This window comes from Quercus robur, chromosome 2 (assembly GCF_932294415.1).
Source record: "Quercus robur chromosome 2, dhQueRobu3.1, whole genome shotgun sequence".
Classification (NCBI taxonomy): Eukaryota; Viridiplantae; Streptophyta; class Magnoliopsida; order Fagales; family Fagaceae; genus Quercus; species Quercus robur.
In genome coordinates this window covers 86,533,896-86,548,603 of record NC_065535.1, presented here as the reverse complement: position 1 = coordinate 86,548,603, position 14,708 = coordinate 86,533,896, and the positions used below count along the sequence as shown (strand labels likewise).

Below are 14,708 nucleotides of genomic sequence, written 5' to 3'. Positions count from 1 at the left end.
TTTGTTTTTGGTTGAACACATTAATTTTAATCGTAAGTTGTCATTGTCCATACAATTCCCTGTTGCCAGACTCAGTTGGATTTATCTAAGAAGATTCAACTAATTTGAACTTGGGCCATGATATTATAGTCTAATGACATGACCATAATAGTGAAAATCATATACTTAATAAATACAAAGAACCATACAAGCAGCCAGAGTTATATATGATTTTCACTATTATAATCATGTATCTATTCATCATGTTTTATTTATTGTCTATACTAAATTAATATGCGTATTACTATGGAAATGTTCTGTAAAGTATAATATATTGCTTAAATAATAATTTTTTTTTTTTGGTTAATAGGCATGATATAAAACAACAAAAGAAAGCTACAAATTGACCACAGAGGCCAAAGTAGTGGCTACCCACCTATAACAGTACAAACCATTGATATCAAATACAAGCAATTTATCTAAGTCATCCGAGGGGGAAACATCAAATATAACAAAATCCTCCCTCATGCAACATCCCTTCTTGGCCAAAAAATTTGCACACCTGTTCGCTTCTCTATATACATGAACTACTCGAACCTGTGTGAGGCTTGCTATAAGGGACCTGCAATCAAGTAGCAATGGAGAAAATTTTTTGTTAAAGCTGTCAGCATTATTTAGCATCTCCACAATAACCTTGGCATCAAGCTCCACTTCCAAACACCTTATTCCCAACTGGATGGCAAGAGTTAAGCCATCTCTCAATGCCCATAACTCAGTCATAACACTTGTTGTGTATCCAATAGACCTCGAAAACCCCCTAATCCATCTCCCTTCACTGTTTCTAATTAACCCTCCACCGCCAGCCTTACTTGGATTCCCGAGTGAAGCACCATCTTTGTTGAGCTTGTGCCAACCCGGGAGAGGCTTGGACCACCTTATAGGAATAGCAATCCTAGATGCTATCTACTTGACCTTACTCACACAATAAAAATATTCCTTAGCTTGACCAAAACACACCTTATCAAGAATGGGGTTTGGAATGGAATTTTCAAACATAACTTTATTTTGGTTTTTCCACAAAGTCCAGATAGCAAAGAGGAAGAGAGTGCACCAAGGGATGGAGGCTTTATGTCTCACTTCACTCAAACAATTGGTTTTCAACCAAACCTCAAAACTGTCAGCAAAGGAATTCACATGAGGGGGAGGAACCTCCAGTTTTCTCCATAGATCACGAGCAAATACACAATCTCGGAGGAGGTGTACTATTGATTCATCTTGTGCTCTACACATTGGACAAATCTTGTCACAATTAATACCTCTTGCTGCTAACACTTCTTTCACTGGGATGCTACCATGTAAACACAACCAAAGGAAGTTTGTAATCCTAGGTAAAATGTCCAATTTCCAAATCCATTGCCCATGGAATTGAGTGATAGCTTCTTCACCTTGGTTTGCAAGTCGGTATGTTGAACTAGTAGTGAATTCTCCATTCTTGGAGAACCTCCACATCACAGTATCTCTTCCACTCCCATACAATTGAATTGGAGTTGCTTTAATCTTATCTTTAATGAACTCAAGGAGGTCAAAGGAAATAAGCTCCCATTTCCATTCTTGACCACAACGCAGATCCGAAACCCTCAAATTTTGCTCTTCCTGCTTAAGAGGACCTTCAATCATAACCCAAAGTGAATCAACATTAACCTGATTTTCCATCCATACATTGACCCCCGAGCCATTTCCAATCCCCTAGACAATCCCTTTTTTTGAAAATAGGGAAACCTAAACTGATGGCTTTCCAATTAGGGGACGATGGGAGTTTTTCAGGATCTCTCTACCTAACTCTTGAAGTGGAGCAATATTTTTTTAGAATGACCTTTGCCCACAATGCATCATGTTCATGATTCATTCTCCAATTCAATTCGGATAACAAGACTATGTTCTTAGCTCTTGCTTCTTGAAGTCCCAGTCCCCCTTCTTCTTTGGATTTCATAATTTTACTCCAGCCCATCGTGTGCATCCTCCTTCTTTCATTTGTGGACCCCCATAAAAAATCCCAATTGATTTTGTCCAATTTCTCACAAACATGCACTGGTAAAACTGCCCCTTGCATCACATCATTTGGGATGGCAGACATTACTGACTTTATTAAAATAGCCCAACCTACAAAGGAGAGGAACTTTGCCTTCCATCCAGCAAGCTTACTCATGACCCTCTCCATAATGAAATTATAGGGATTTCTAGGGACCCCTCGGTGCTTGAGAGGAAGCCCGAGATACTTCCCTATATTATTGGTCTCACGGATGCCCAGTCTTTCACTTATTTCCTCCTTCATCTCATTACTAACATTAGGAGAAAAATAAATTCTAGACTTATCGGGACTAATCTTTTGGCTAGATTCTAAACAAAACTTTTCGAGCACATCTAAAATTGCTTCACACCCATTGGCATCAAATTTGCTAAAAAGGATGATATCATTTGCAAAAAGAAGATGGGAAAAGCCTAAGTTGTCCTTCGAAGCCTTTAAAGGAGTCCAATCTCCATTCACACATTTTTGTTCAATAGATGCCCCAAATACTCCATACATAGTATAAAAAGGTACGGAGACAAAGGTTCCCCCTGCCTTATGCCCGCAAAAAGAAGATGGGAAAAGCCTAAGTTGTCCTTCGAAGCCTTTAAAGGAGTCCAATCTCCATTCACACATTTTTGTTCAATAGATGCCCCAAATACTCCATACATAGTATAAAAAGGTACGGAGACAAAGGTTCCCCCTGCCTTATGCCCCTAGGTGGCTTAAAACGCTTTAAGGCACCCCCATTAACCAATATAAAAGTGCTTGAGGATGTAACACAGCTCATGATGATCCTATAAATTTTTGGGGGAAAGTAGAAGGCTTGGAGCACTCTATGAATAAAACTTCATTCTAATCTGTCGTAAGCCTTTTCCAAATCCAACTTCACAACCATGAAGCCTATTTTTCCTCTATTTTTATCCAAAGCATGAAACAATTCTTGAGCAATCAGCACGTTATCAGTGCCTCTTCTGCCAGGAACAAAAGCGGTCTGCACAGGCGATATCAAACTGCCAAGCAGAGGCCTAACCCCAGCCACAAGATCTTCGACACAATCTTATAGACCGAGTTGCATAAACTAATAGGCCTATAATTGCTCAAAGTTTCTGGGTTTTGACAGTTGGGGAACAAAGAAATCAAAGTCTCATTAAGGTAACTCGGCACACAACCCTTTTCAAAAATTCCTTTAATCTCTTTGTAAACAGAATTTTTTACCTCCATCCAAAAGAGTTGATAAAAGCTCGCATGCAACCCGTCTGGTCTTGGTGCCTTGAAAGGCTTAAGAGCCCATAAATCGGCTCTGATCTCCTTTTCAGTCACATCACCATCAATTCTAGCTCTATCCTCCTCTTCCAGAAAATAACAAGAAAATTCTGAAACATCCAAGGTCATGGAGGACACATTTAGCTTAGTCATATAAATTTTTTTAAAGCCATTGCTGATGTAATCCTTAATTTCTGCTTCATCAGTTAGCCAATTGCCATCAACATCCTTAATGCACCTAATCTTATTTCTATGTCTCCTAACTAATGTAGAAACATGGAAGAAAGATGTGTTGCGGTCTCCAAAAGTGGTAGAATTTAATCTAGATTTGAGTGCCCAATACTCCTCCTCCTGCATCAGGATTAGAGAGTATTCTGAAATCAACTGTTGCTCCAACTCCAAAAGAAAGTCATTAGGATTATTAGCTAGAGCTTTTTGGGCACCATGAAGTCTAGCTAATATTCTCCTCTTTTTAGCAAACAAATTCCCAAACACTTCACAATTCCACTTTCTAGCTCTAACTACAAAATCCAAGATTGCTTCCTGTAAAACTCTATCTTTAGTCCAAGCTTGCTGGACAACCCTCGGAAAGTCTTGGTGGAGTAACCACATTGTTTGGAAGCGAAAAGGTTTATTATGATGGTTAGCACTAACTCTACATAACTCAATTAAGATCGGGCAATGATCTGAGAAGGTCCTTGGGAGGTGAGTCACTAAGGCTTCTGGATAAAGAATACGCCACACAAGATTAGCAAAACACTTGTCTATTCTTTCTAATATCAGATTTGAATGGGTCTACGGTTTGTCCACGTGAACTTTGGACCCGCAAAACCCAAATCCAACATATTACACTCATCTAAACATTCCTTAAATTCTAAAGCTCTATTCAAATTGACATGATTGCCACCAAACTTATCTTCATCACACAGAACTTCATTAAAGTCTCCTAACATGAGCCAAGGTAAATTATGGAGATGGACTACAGTTTTAAGATTCTCCCATAATATTCTTCTTTCAGCCAACCTAAGACTAGCATAAATAGCAGACATAAGCCAGGTAAGGTTGGAGGAACGCACCTTAACAGTAGCATGTATTTCCTACTCTGTGGATGATAAAGGAAGAACTTCCACCTCTTCTGATTTTCCAGAGAATCCACAAACCCCTAGCATAGCCAATTGTATACCTATTCTACCAACCACCTGAAAAGAAAATTTTCAAACATTATTTATTATTGTCACCGCCATCCACTGCTCCTCACTCCTCTCTATCTTTACCTTTTTATGTGGATGAGGTGATACCAATTAACATCATATGATTCATATTCACTAAATCACTATCATGTTAGCTTGTCAAAATCACAAGTTCCAATTCATTGTCATCAGATTAACATCAAGCTGAGCTTATTGATATATGTATCTTAAATCCTTGACATGTTTTTTTCTTTTTTCTTTTTTTGATAATAAATCATTAATATGCTTTAATAGATGGTCATGTGTTCACATTATTGATTCTTATATCAATAAGTCTTGTTTCTCAAAAAACAAAAATTATATATATATATATATATATATCAATAAGTCTGCAAGCACACTAAAATTGACAACAAATTTCACACATGTTTAATGTGGTCAGTTGTTAATGGTAGATAATAAAGTAGTGTAAATTGGTGTAAAATTTGTTGTGTATGTAACATTACTCTTATTATATAGGCAAGAGATATAGTAATCATTACTCTTATTATATAGGCAAGAGATATAGTAATCAATTATCCTATTGATGAAGTGTGAACTCGTCAGTCGAAATGGGCAGATGGAACTCCCCGTCAGCACCAATGTATCCTTTAAAAGAGTCACCGGTGTGGTGCCTGCCACAATGCCTCCGATGCTTAAGTTAGAACAGGAAAGCAATTTGCCAAACTAGAAAAGTAATAGGTGTTTTCTCAGAATATCAGTATGTGTACCTTGTGCTGCCAATGCAAGGGCCTTATATATGTGATTTTGGTTGCTAGCCATTGGAGTGTTAATGCCTCTCTTGGTAACGCCTCCAGCCCAATTATGGGGCTTTTATTAGGCTCCCAACGGTCTGTTTTGCTGGTTTCGTAACTGCCCAGGCTACTGGCTGGCATCATTGAATGACTTTCCTTACCTCGTCACTGATGGCTGATTTCCTCGTCGCTTGGGATGACCTCATCATTAGTGTTTGCTTCATCAAGGTAATGCATTCTTGTCACTCCCATCAGTTGCCCCCCCAAGTTCTGCGGTCGTCAGTGACGTGTCATGAGGGCCACAGAAAGTGAAAGGTTTTTCCTGAGTTGTCTGTGACGCTTGGGGTTCTGCTCCAAATTTAATGCATGACGGCGGCGCAGTATGCAATATGGCCACGTGGCATATGCTGATTGAAGGCGTTGATGGCATGACCCTTGGGTTTCCCGCTACTTTTCAGTTTCCCTTGTTTTTTGGTTTCAAAACTTTTCTTTTTCCTTTACTTTGATTTTTGCTCCGAGCGTTGTCTTTCTCACTTTCTTCTGCGACTACTCCGATTCTGCTCCGGCAACCTCGACCTTGCTCCGGCGACGATTTTTTCCGAATTTTTCCGGTTTCGACCATTCCGCTTTTCAAGGTACGCTACTCTTTTATTCACCTTCAGATCCTTTTTCTTAACGGTATCCTTATGAGTTCCTGATTTTTCCTTGGTTTTTTGCTTTTGTTGCTCTTGTGTTTGGTATTTGGGGTTTTTAGGATTGTGTACCCTTTTCATGGTTAGTTCTTCTGAGGTTTGGGTAGCTTGCCCTTCAATCTCTTTCTTTTTTGCTCGTTTAGGGGCTGCTTTGGGTGTTTCCGGCGATTTTTTTCCTTTGGTTGGAGACTATCTTTTTGAAGGTTGTGGGTTAAGTGTAGTTTTAGGGGAACTATCTCCAATTTTAGGCCGGTCACTAGCTTGGTTTGAGGGAGAGACGAAGAGGATGTCGGAGGTGAGATCCAGTGAACTGAACACTGGGTTGTCGTCTAGCGGCGACCCGGTTGAAAGCGATACAGCCGTTTCCACCCCTCGTCAGGTTAGGGCTTTTTACGCTCTTAACGAGGAGTGTGGGCTGGATGCTGACACCATGGCTAGGTTCAAGGATAGGTTTCATTTTCCTGTGCGAGTCCGCGTTCGTCGGCCTGGTCCTGAGGATTGGGCCTGCCACTTCTTTCCTGGTGAAGTATGCTTCTACGAGGCTGCTTTCACTTCTGGGCTTAGGCTAACCGTCCATCCTTTGGTGATGGAGCTCTTGGGTTATTTTGGTATTGCCCCCGGGCAACTCATGCCTAATTCCTGGAAGATAGTTATCAACTGTATGGAGATATGGCTGGCTGTCACGAGGATATGATCAAAGTGAGTGAGCTCGTCCACCTTTACCGTTTAAAGGAATCGAAAGAGTTTGGGTATTATGAGCTAGTCCCTTGGACGAGGAGAAATAGAATCATTAAGGGTTTAGCCCCGTCATTCAGGTACTGGAAATCATGTTTCTTTTTCGTGTCCGGGGACGATTTTGAGACCCCTTCTAGCGAGGCTTGGGGTGATATCCCAAGGTTACTTCGTTGGTGGGGAACCCGAACTTAGGTGCGTCCATGTTCCTCCTCGTCTGTTAATTTTCGTTTTGCATATTTGGTTGTCCCTAACCATATGTTCACTTTCTTTTGCAGTTAAAAGACACCCCAAATTGAAGAGCAAGTACCAGGGTTGTGTTGAGAAGGCAATAGAATACGCAAAGTCGATTGAGAGTTGGGACGACCTTCTTGACCCACGGATGCTTGCTTTCTATTGCTTAGGCCCGGACCCATCTCCTTACGTTTTGTGCAGCATTAACATCGAGGAGAAGAAGAGTAAGTGTTTACCTCGTCAGTACTGATCTTCACTTGTGTACTTTGGATTTCTTAGTTTCTCTCTCTCTCTTTTTTATTATTTTTTTTATAGAGATGACGACCAGGTTCAACAAAGATATGTACGCCAAGATGAGGTCCAAGAAGGACGAACCCTTGGCGAACATTGGTAAAAAGGGGGTTCGCATCACGGGGAAGGGTTCGTCCGTCCTCCCTTCTGCAGATGCCACTCCCATCGTCTCGGGAGTTGAGAGCCTATGGGTGGCTTCGCCGACTACTTCAGTTGAGGAGATCCCCACCCCGTTATCAAAAAGGCAGCGACTGTCAGCCAAAGAGAAGGAGAAGGAGAGAGTGGGTTCGTCCGTTTGGGACGACGAGGGTGTGGCCGTGGAGCGGGCACATAACGTTGTGAAGGCTGAGGACCTTAAGGTCTTTTCTGGAGTGCCTTTCAACGTGGTTGCGAGCCAGCATGTACATAAGATCGTGCAGGTAAAACTACTTCTGTATTTTCCTTGGTTTCTTTTCACATAAATTTCCCCACCCCTTCTTTTTATTGACAAACTTAATTTACTTCGTCAGGTGTTGGGGGAGAGCCTTCACCTTGCTTCTGAGTGTCTCACTCAAGAGGCTAAGGTGGCTTCTTTGGCGTCCAGGATGGAGGTCTTGGAGAAGGAGAACTCCACGCTAAAAAAGGACCTCATAGAGTCGATGGATGAGGCTGCCAGTTTGAAGGAGAAGGTCAAGGCCTTGAATTCCAATCTTAGGGTCGAGCGTCAGCTGAACCTGGAGAAGGACGACCAGCTACAGGCGGCAAAGGAGAAGCTAAAGACGATCGCTGCTAGGTTCGTTGAAGCCTTCCAGCAAACCGAGGAGTACTCCACAGTGCTTTTCAGCTGGTACTTCAAGGGCTTCGAGCTCCTACGTAGGTATCTCGTCAAGCATCCTACCGGGGTTGATCTGCCGAATCTGGATCTAGAAGTGGTAGATCAAGAGATGGCTGCTGACGAGGCTGCTCAGTCATCAGCCCCTGAAGGTGACGCCCCTGTTGCTGATGACGCTCCTGCTGCTGGTGACGCTCCTTCTACTGGTGACGCTCCTGACGCTGACGATCCCATCACTGACGCTCCTGACACCCGAACCTGATACTTAGGAAAATTTATTTGTTATGTATGCCCTTTATGTTTTGGGCTTTTTTGGTGATGTATATATATATTTTATCTATTTTCAGAACAATGTCTCTTGGCCCTGTGTTTCATGGGTCTGTAGGAAGAACAAGGATAATTGCCCGTCATTTTTGGGCTTTTTGTGATTTTGTACTTACCTGTTTTTATGACTATGCTTGTGCTTATGACTATGCTTGTGTTTGTGATATTTAAGTTCGTCCATACCTTGTACTTAGCATAAATTTCTTAGTTGTGTCAGTGATTCGTTCGTCACTCTCTATCCTTAAGGAGAGTTCTTATCCTTCTTCGTTTTCTCTTTATCTTTTCTCTTGCGGATTCGTCAGTATCCTGAGTCCGTCAAGCGGGATTTTGCCCTTTGCGCAAGCTTAAGGATTGTGTTTTTGTCATCGGCTTGTTCTAGGGACATTTGCTTCTTTCATGGCTTCGTTAGTGACTTACATCCGTCAAAGCGGAATCTTGTCACTTGGCCATTTTTGGTGACTTACATCCACTTAAGGAATTTCGTCACTTCAGGCTACGTCAGTGATTTACATCCGTCTTGGTGAAATTTTATCACTTAGCTTTTATAGACTTTGTACCCGTTATAAGGATCGTCAGTAACTTACATCCGTCAGGGCGGAATCTTGTTACTTTAGTTTGTCTAATTCTCGTTGGGGTTGTCGTCAGTAACTTACATCCGTCGAGGCGGAATCTTGTTACTTAGTTTTTCTAATTCCCGTTGGGGTTGTCATCAGTAACTTACATCCGTCGAGGCGGAATCTTATTACTTAGTTTTTGTATGCCTTATGATTGACTAGACCTGTTTGCAAAAAGACATCAGAGGAATAATTCTTTTATTGAATTCAAGAATGAATGCATTCGTCTATTACATCTACTGGTGGTACTTTTTTAAATGCTCAATGTTCCATGGTCGAGGGAGCCTTTGTCCGTCCATGGTTTCCAGGTGGTAACTTCCTTGTCTTGAGTATTGAATGACTCGGTAAGGTCCTTCCCACGTAGGACCCAGCTTTCCCTGGGTAGGGTCTTTAGTTGCTATGGTGGTCTTGCGCAGGACGAGGTCTCCTATGTCCAGTCATCTAAGTTTAACCCTCTTATTGTAGTACTCGACCATCTTTTTCTACTACTTCGTCATCTTGCTGGATGCATTGTCTCTTACTTCGTCCAGACAGTCCAAGTTAAGTCACAGTTCATCGTCATTGAGCCCTTCGTTGAATGTTCCTCGTCTGATGCTCGTTATCCCCACTTCGACTGGGATTACTGCTTCTGTGCCATAGGTAAGCCTGAAGAGGGTCTCTCCTGTCGGGGTTCTAGCTGTGGTTCTGTAAGCCCACAGGACATTTGGCAATTCTTCTGGCTAGGCACCCTTTACATCGTCCAGCTTGGTTTTGATAATCTTGAGTAGCGTTCGGTTCATCACTTCCGTCTGCCCATTTGCCTGACGATGCCCTGGGGATGAGAACTGATTCTTGATCCCAAGGTTTGAGCAGAATTCTCTGAAGTCTTGACTGTCGAACTGCCTCCCATTATCTGATATGATCGTCAAGGGAATCCCGAACCTGCAGATTATATTCTTCCACACAAAGCTCCGAATTCGAGCCTCAGTGATCGTTGCTAAAACCTCTGCTTCAACCCACTTCGTGAAATAATCAATAACAACAAGTAGGAATTTTACCTGACCTTTACCTTGCGGTAGTGGGCCGACGATGTCAATCCCCCATTGTACATATGGCCACGGGGAGGATATGGTCGTCAATTTCTCCGCTAGAAGCCGTTGCACGTTCCCGTATCGTTGGCACTTGTCGCACTTCTTGACGATCTCAGAAACGTCCACCTGCGTAGTTGGCCAGAAAGATCCTATCCATATTACCTTTTTCACTAGTGATCTGGGACCAGCGTGGTCGCCACAAACTCCTCTATGGATTTCTTCCAGTATGTATCTAGCTTCTTCTTCGTCGACACACTTCAAATAAGGCATGGAGAAGCCCCTCTTGTATAAGGCGTCATTAAGGATCGTGAACCTGGCTGCCCTCTTCCTGACCTTCTTAGCTTCTTCTGTGTTCTGAGGGAGGTGCCCGTCCTGAAGGAAGGATATTATGGGCGTCATCCAGCTGTTTACGCAATGGATGGTAAATGTCGAGACCTCTTCAATACTGGGGTGTTTCTGGATCTCCATCGTCAAATCCATGCTACTCTCTTCTTTTATTGACGACGCTAGCTTCGAGACTTCGTCTGCCCCCATATTCTGGCTTCTTGGGATTTGCACGAACTCCACCGTATCGAATTCCTGAGCTAAATGTTTCGTCAGCCTGAGGTACTTCTGCATTCTTTCTTCTTTTGCTTCATACTCCCCTCTAATCTGCCCGATTACTAGTTTTGAATCGTTTTGGACTAACAGGTTCTTAGCTCCAAGTGCCTTCCCAAGCCTTAATCCCGTCAGTATCCCTTCGTATTCAGCTTCATTGTTGGTAGCCGAAAATTTCAGTTGGACCCCATATTTCAGCACTTCTCCGTCGGGGGTGGTTATGACGACCCCTACTCCCCCCTTCCTCTGGGCTGATGAACCATCAGTTTGTATTGTCCATCTATCTACCTCGTCGGTAATTCCGTCTTCGTCTGAAAGAGTGAACTCTGTGATGAAGTCCGTCAGAGCTTGCGCCTTGATCGCCGTTCTGGGATGGTACTCAATGTCAAATTGACTCAGTTCAATCGCCCACTGGACCATTCTTCCTGCTACTTCGGGCTTGTTCATTGATTTCTTGATTGGTTGGTCCGTCATTACGAGAATGGGGTTTGCTTGGAAGTATTGCCTTAGCTTGTGCGAGGCTACTATTAGTGCAAACGCGATCTTTTCGATTCTTGGGTACCTGGACTCAGCTCCTTGGAAGGCTTGGCTGACATAATAAACTGGGAGCTGCTTCGTGCCCTCTTCTCTGATCAGGGTTGCATTTACTGCCGAGGCTAAAACCGCCAGGTATAAGTATAGGTTCTCCCCTTCTTTGGACGGGCTTAAGAGGGGTGGACTGCTCAGGTATCGCTTTAGTTCCTGGAACGCAGCTTCACATTCATCGGTCCAGGCGAAAGCCTGTTTCAAGGTCTTGAAAAAGGGCAGGCATTTGTCCGTAAACCTGGAGACGAACCTGTTCAAAGCTGCTATCCTTCCTATGAGTTTTTGAACTTCCTTGACGGTCCTGGGTGACGCCATATCGATGATGGCTCAAACTTTCTCTAGGTTTGCTTCTATTCCTCTTTGGGACACCATGAATCCCATGAATTTTCCCGAAGCTACCCCAAAAGCACACTTACTTGCATTCAACCTCATCTGGTGTGTTTTGAGGGTTGTAAATGTTTCTTTCAGGTCGTCCAGATGTGCCAGCTCTTCTCTGCTCTTGATGAGCATATCGTCCACGTACACTTCCATGTTCCTGCTAATTTGTTGGCTGAACATTTTGTTCACCAACCTCTGATACGTAGCCCCGGCATTCTTCAATCCAAAAGGCATTACCTTGTAATAGTATAGTCCTTGACTTGTGATGAAGGCGGTCTTCTCCTGATCTTCCTCAGCCATCTTTATCTGGTTGTACCTTGAGAAGGCGTCCATGAACGTCAGTAACTTGTGCCCGGCTGTGGAGTCCACAAGCTGGTTTATTCGTGGTAGAGGGAAGCTGTCTTTTAGGCATGCCTTGTTCAGGTCGGTGAAGTCTACACACATTCTCCATTTCCCGTTTGCTTTCTTTACTAGGACGACGTTTGCGAGCCATTCAGGATAGTATACCTCTCGGATGAACCCTGCCGTCAGGAGTTTGGTCACTTCCTCTGCAATTGCCTGATCTCGTTCTGGGGCGAAGGTTCTTCGTCGCTACTGGACAGGCTTCCGTTCTGGATTCACATTCAACTTATGCTAGATGACTTCTGGAGATATACCCACATATCATCGTGGCTCCATGCGAAGACATCTAGATTCTCTTTAAGGAACCTTATGAGTCTTGTTCTCATCTCGGGGCTTAACGTCGTTCCTATCTTGGTCGTCTTGTTTGTCTCTCCTTCTACCAATTCCACCGTTTCCAGGGCCTCTATCCTGTCTTCCTCCTTCTCTTTAATCATCCATGTGTGGTTCTCCTTTGCAGCCAGGACGACTTGATAGCATTCTCTTGCCAGGACTTGATCTCCTTTCACTTCACCGATGCCATTATCTGTTGGGAATTTTACCTTCAAACAGTAGGTTGACGTCGCCGCCTTCCACTTGTTGAGTGTGGGCCTCCCAATGATGACATTGTAGGATGAGGGACAATCTACCACCAAGAAGTCTACTTGACGTGTCAACTGCACTAGGTAGGCCCCCGCCGTCACCGTCAATGTCACTATGCCCTTAGGTTAGACACTGTCTCCGCTGAAGCTGACGAATGGAGAGTCAAAGGACACAGTCTTTTCGGATCTAGTCTCAGCTGCTGGAAGGCTGGGAGGTAGATGATGTCTGCGGAGTTGCCATTGTCGACGAGGATCCTCCTGGTATTGAACCCTTCTACATTCAACATTATGACCAAGGGATCGTTGTGGGGCTGCTTCACTCTCATGGCGACTCCTTCACTGAAGGACACGTCCTGGTATGTTCGTTTGTGCTTAGACGGGGGTACGGCGTGGACACTGTTTACCTGCCTCTGGTATGCCTTCTTGAGTGATTTAAACAATCCTCCTGAAAATGACCCTCCTGTAATCGTGTTTATCTCCCCGATCACCTTGTTTGGAGACTGGGATGATCGGTCGTCATCTCGGGAAAAAGATTCATGCTGGATTTTATTGTCGTCCCTGAACTTGCTATACTCTCCTTTCTTCACATATTTCTGTAACTTCCCTTTCTGTATTAACTCTTCTATTTGCTCCTTTAGGTCTCTACAATCTTTCGTGTTGTGGCCGTGATCTTTGTGGTACCGACAGTACTTGTTCTTGTCACGGACATTGGGGGATGAGTGCAATGGTCTGGGCCATTTGAGATAATGTTCATCCTTGATCTGCGTGAAAATTTTGTCAACAGGCATAACCAAAGGAGTAAACCTTACCGTCCGAGGATTTTTATCATCTTTCCTCCTGTTCCCGTCATTGTTCCGACGATCTAGTCGATCTCTCTTCTGCCCCCTACGGTCGTCTTCCCTCTTAGCCTTGTCGCCTGGCTTCTCGGCATCCTTTATGGCAGCTAACGCATCTTCAACATTCATGTACTTCTGTGCCTTCAGGAGCATTTCCGCCATCGTCTTTGGTGGGTTCTTTGCGAGGGAGGCCACGAGATCTCTGGATCTCAGTCTCGCCTTGGAGGTCGTCAGCTGCACCTTGTCATCGGCTTCGTCCACCTCCAGAGTCTCCTGGGTGAATCGTTTGACATACGACCTCAGAGTTTCCTTCTCTCCCTGTCTTATGGTGAGTAAGTAGTCTACCGGCCTTTTTGGACGTTGCCCCCCTATGAAATGGCGCAAGAAGGCACTACTTAATTGATCGAAGTTGTCTATGGACGAGGTTGGCAACTTCGTGAACCATTCTCTTGCAGCTCCTTTGAGAGTGGTGGGGAAGGAACGACACAGTATCTCGTCAGGTGGTTGTTGAAGACCTAGAGTCGTCTTAAAGGTATTAAGATGATCCTGAGGGTCTTTGAGTCCGTCGAATGGCTCAAGTTGAGGTAAGCAAAACTTTGACGGTACAGGGCATTCAAGTACCGCTGCGGTGAAAGGCGAATCAGTAGCCCTTACCATTTTGTCTACGCTTCGGTCCGTCTTCTCCTTAATGGCGCTCCTTAGTTTGTCCATTTCCTTCCTCATTTCTCGAAGGAGATCTGAGTTCTGCTCGTCCGGAGTAATCTGCCTTTGAGGGGTACCTCTCCTGTGGCTACCCCCTTCTCCCTCTAGGTTACCCTTGGACCGGTTTTCTTCCTGTTGAGCTTGTTGAACCTGCTGGAGTCGTAGCTTCATTTCCTGGTTTTGTTTGGTGAGTTCTTCAATGGTGGCCGCAAGGGCCTGAACTTGTTGGGCCAAGGCTACTGAATCTGGGTTGGATTCCATCTGAATGTAGAGGGTTGATGGAAACTACGTTTTCGAATATGAATCTGAAAATGTCGTTTCCCACAGACGGCGCCAAACTGATGAAGTGTGAACTCGTCAGTTGAAATGGGCAGATGGAACTCCCCGTCAGCACCAATGTATCCTTTAAAAGAGTCACCGGTGTGGTGCCTGCCACAACGCCTCCGATGCTAAAGTTAGAACAGGAAAGCAATTTGCCAAACTAGAAAAGTAATAGGTGTTTTCTCAGAATATCAGTATGTGTACCTTGTGCTGCCAATGCAAGGGCCTTATATATGTGATTTTGGTT

At 43.8% G+C, this 14,708-nt stretch overlaps 2 protein-coding genes across 2 annotated transcripts; both read right to left on the bottom strand.

Annotated features, from left to right (window-relative positions):
- Window positions 1-9,150: 9,150 nt before the first annotated feature.
- On the bottom strand, window positions 9,151-11,559 carry LOC126704763 (uncharacterized). The gene is made up of 2 exons (XM_050403776.1): window positions 10,030-11,559; window positions 9,151-9,156 (listed from the first exon to the last, which is right to left on the bottom strand). The coding sequence occupies exons 1-2, from the start codon at window positions 11,557-11,559 to the stop codon at window positions 9,151-9,153; spliced, it is 1,536 nt and encodes a 511-aa protein (XP_050259733.1).
- Window positions 11,560-12,715: 1,156 nt separating this feature from the next.
- Window positions 12,716-14,401, bottom strand: LOC126704754 (uncharacterized). Its single transcript, XM_050403769.1, has 3 exons — window positions 14,060-14,401; window positions 13,407-13,756; window positions 12,716-13,331 (listed from the first exon to the last, which is right to left on the bottom strand). The coding sequence occupies exons 1-3, from the start codon at window positions 14,399-14,401 to the stop codon at window positions 12,716-12,718; spliced, it is 1,308 nt and encodes a 435-aa protein (XP_050259726.1).
- Between the last annotated feature and the right edge of the window lie 307 nt (window positions 14,402-14,708).

Excerpts from the sequence above, each read along its gene's own strand:
- LOC126704763 (XM_050403776.1), bottom strand. The coding sequence starts at position 11,559 with ATGGCGTCACCCAGGACCGTCAAGGAAGTTCAAAAACTCATAGGAAGG.
- LOC126704754 (XM_050403769.1), bottom strand. The coding sequence starts at position 14,401 with ATGGAATCCAACCCAGATTCAGTAGCCTTGGCCCAACAAGTTCAGGCC. Across the intron at positions 13,757-14,059 it reads ATTCGCCTTTCACCGCAGCG|GGAGAGAAGGAAACTCTGAG; the intron begins GTACTTGAATGC and ends ACCATAAGACAG. Across the intron at positions 13,332-13,406 it reads AAAAATCCTCGGACGGTAAG|ACCATTGCACTCATCCCCCA; the intron begins GTTTACTCCTTT and ends CAAATGGCCCAG.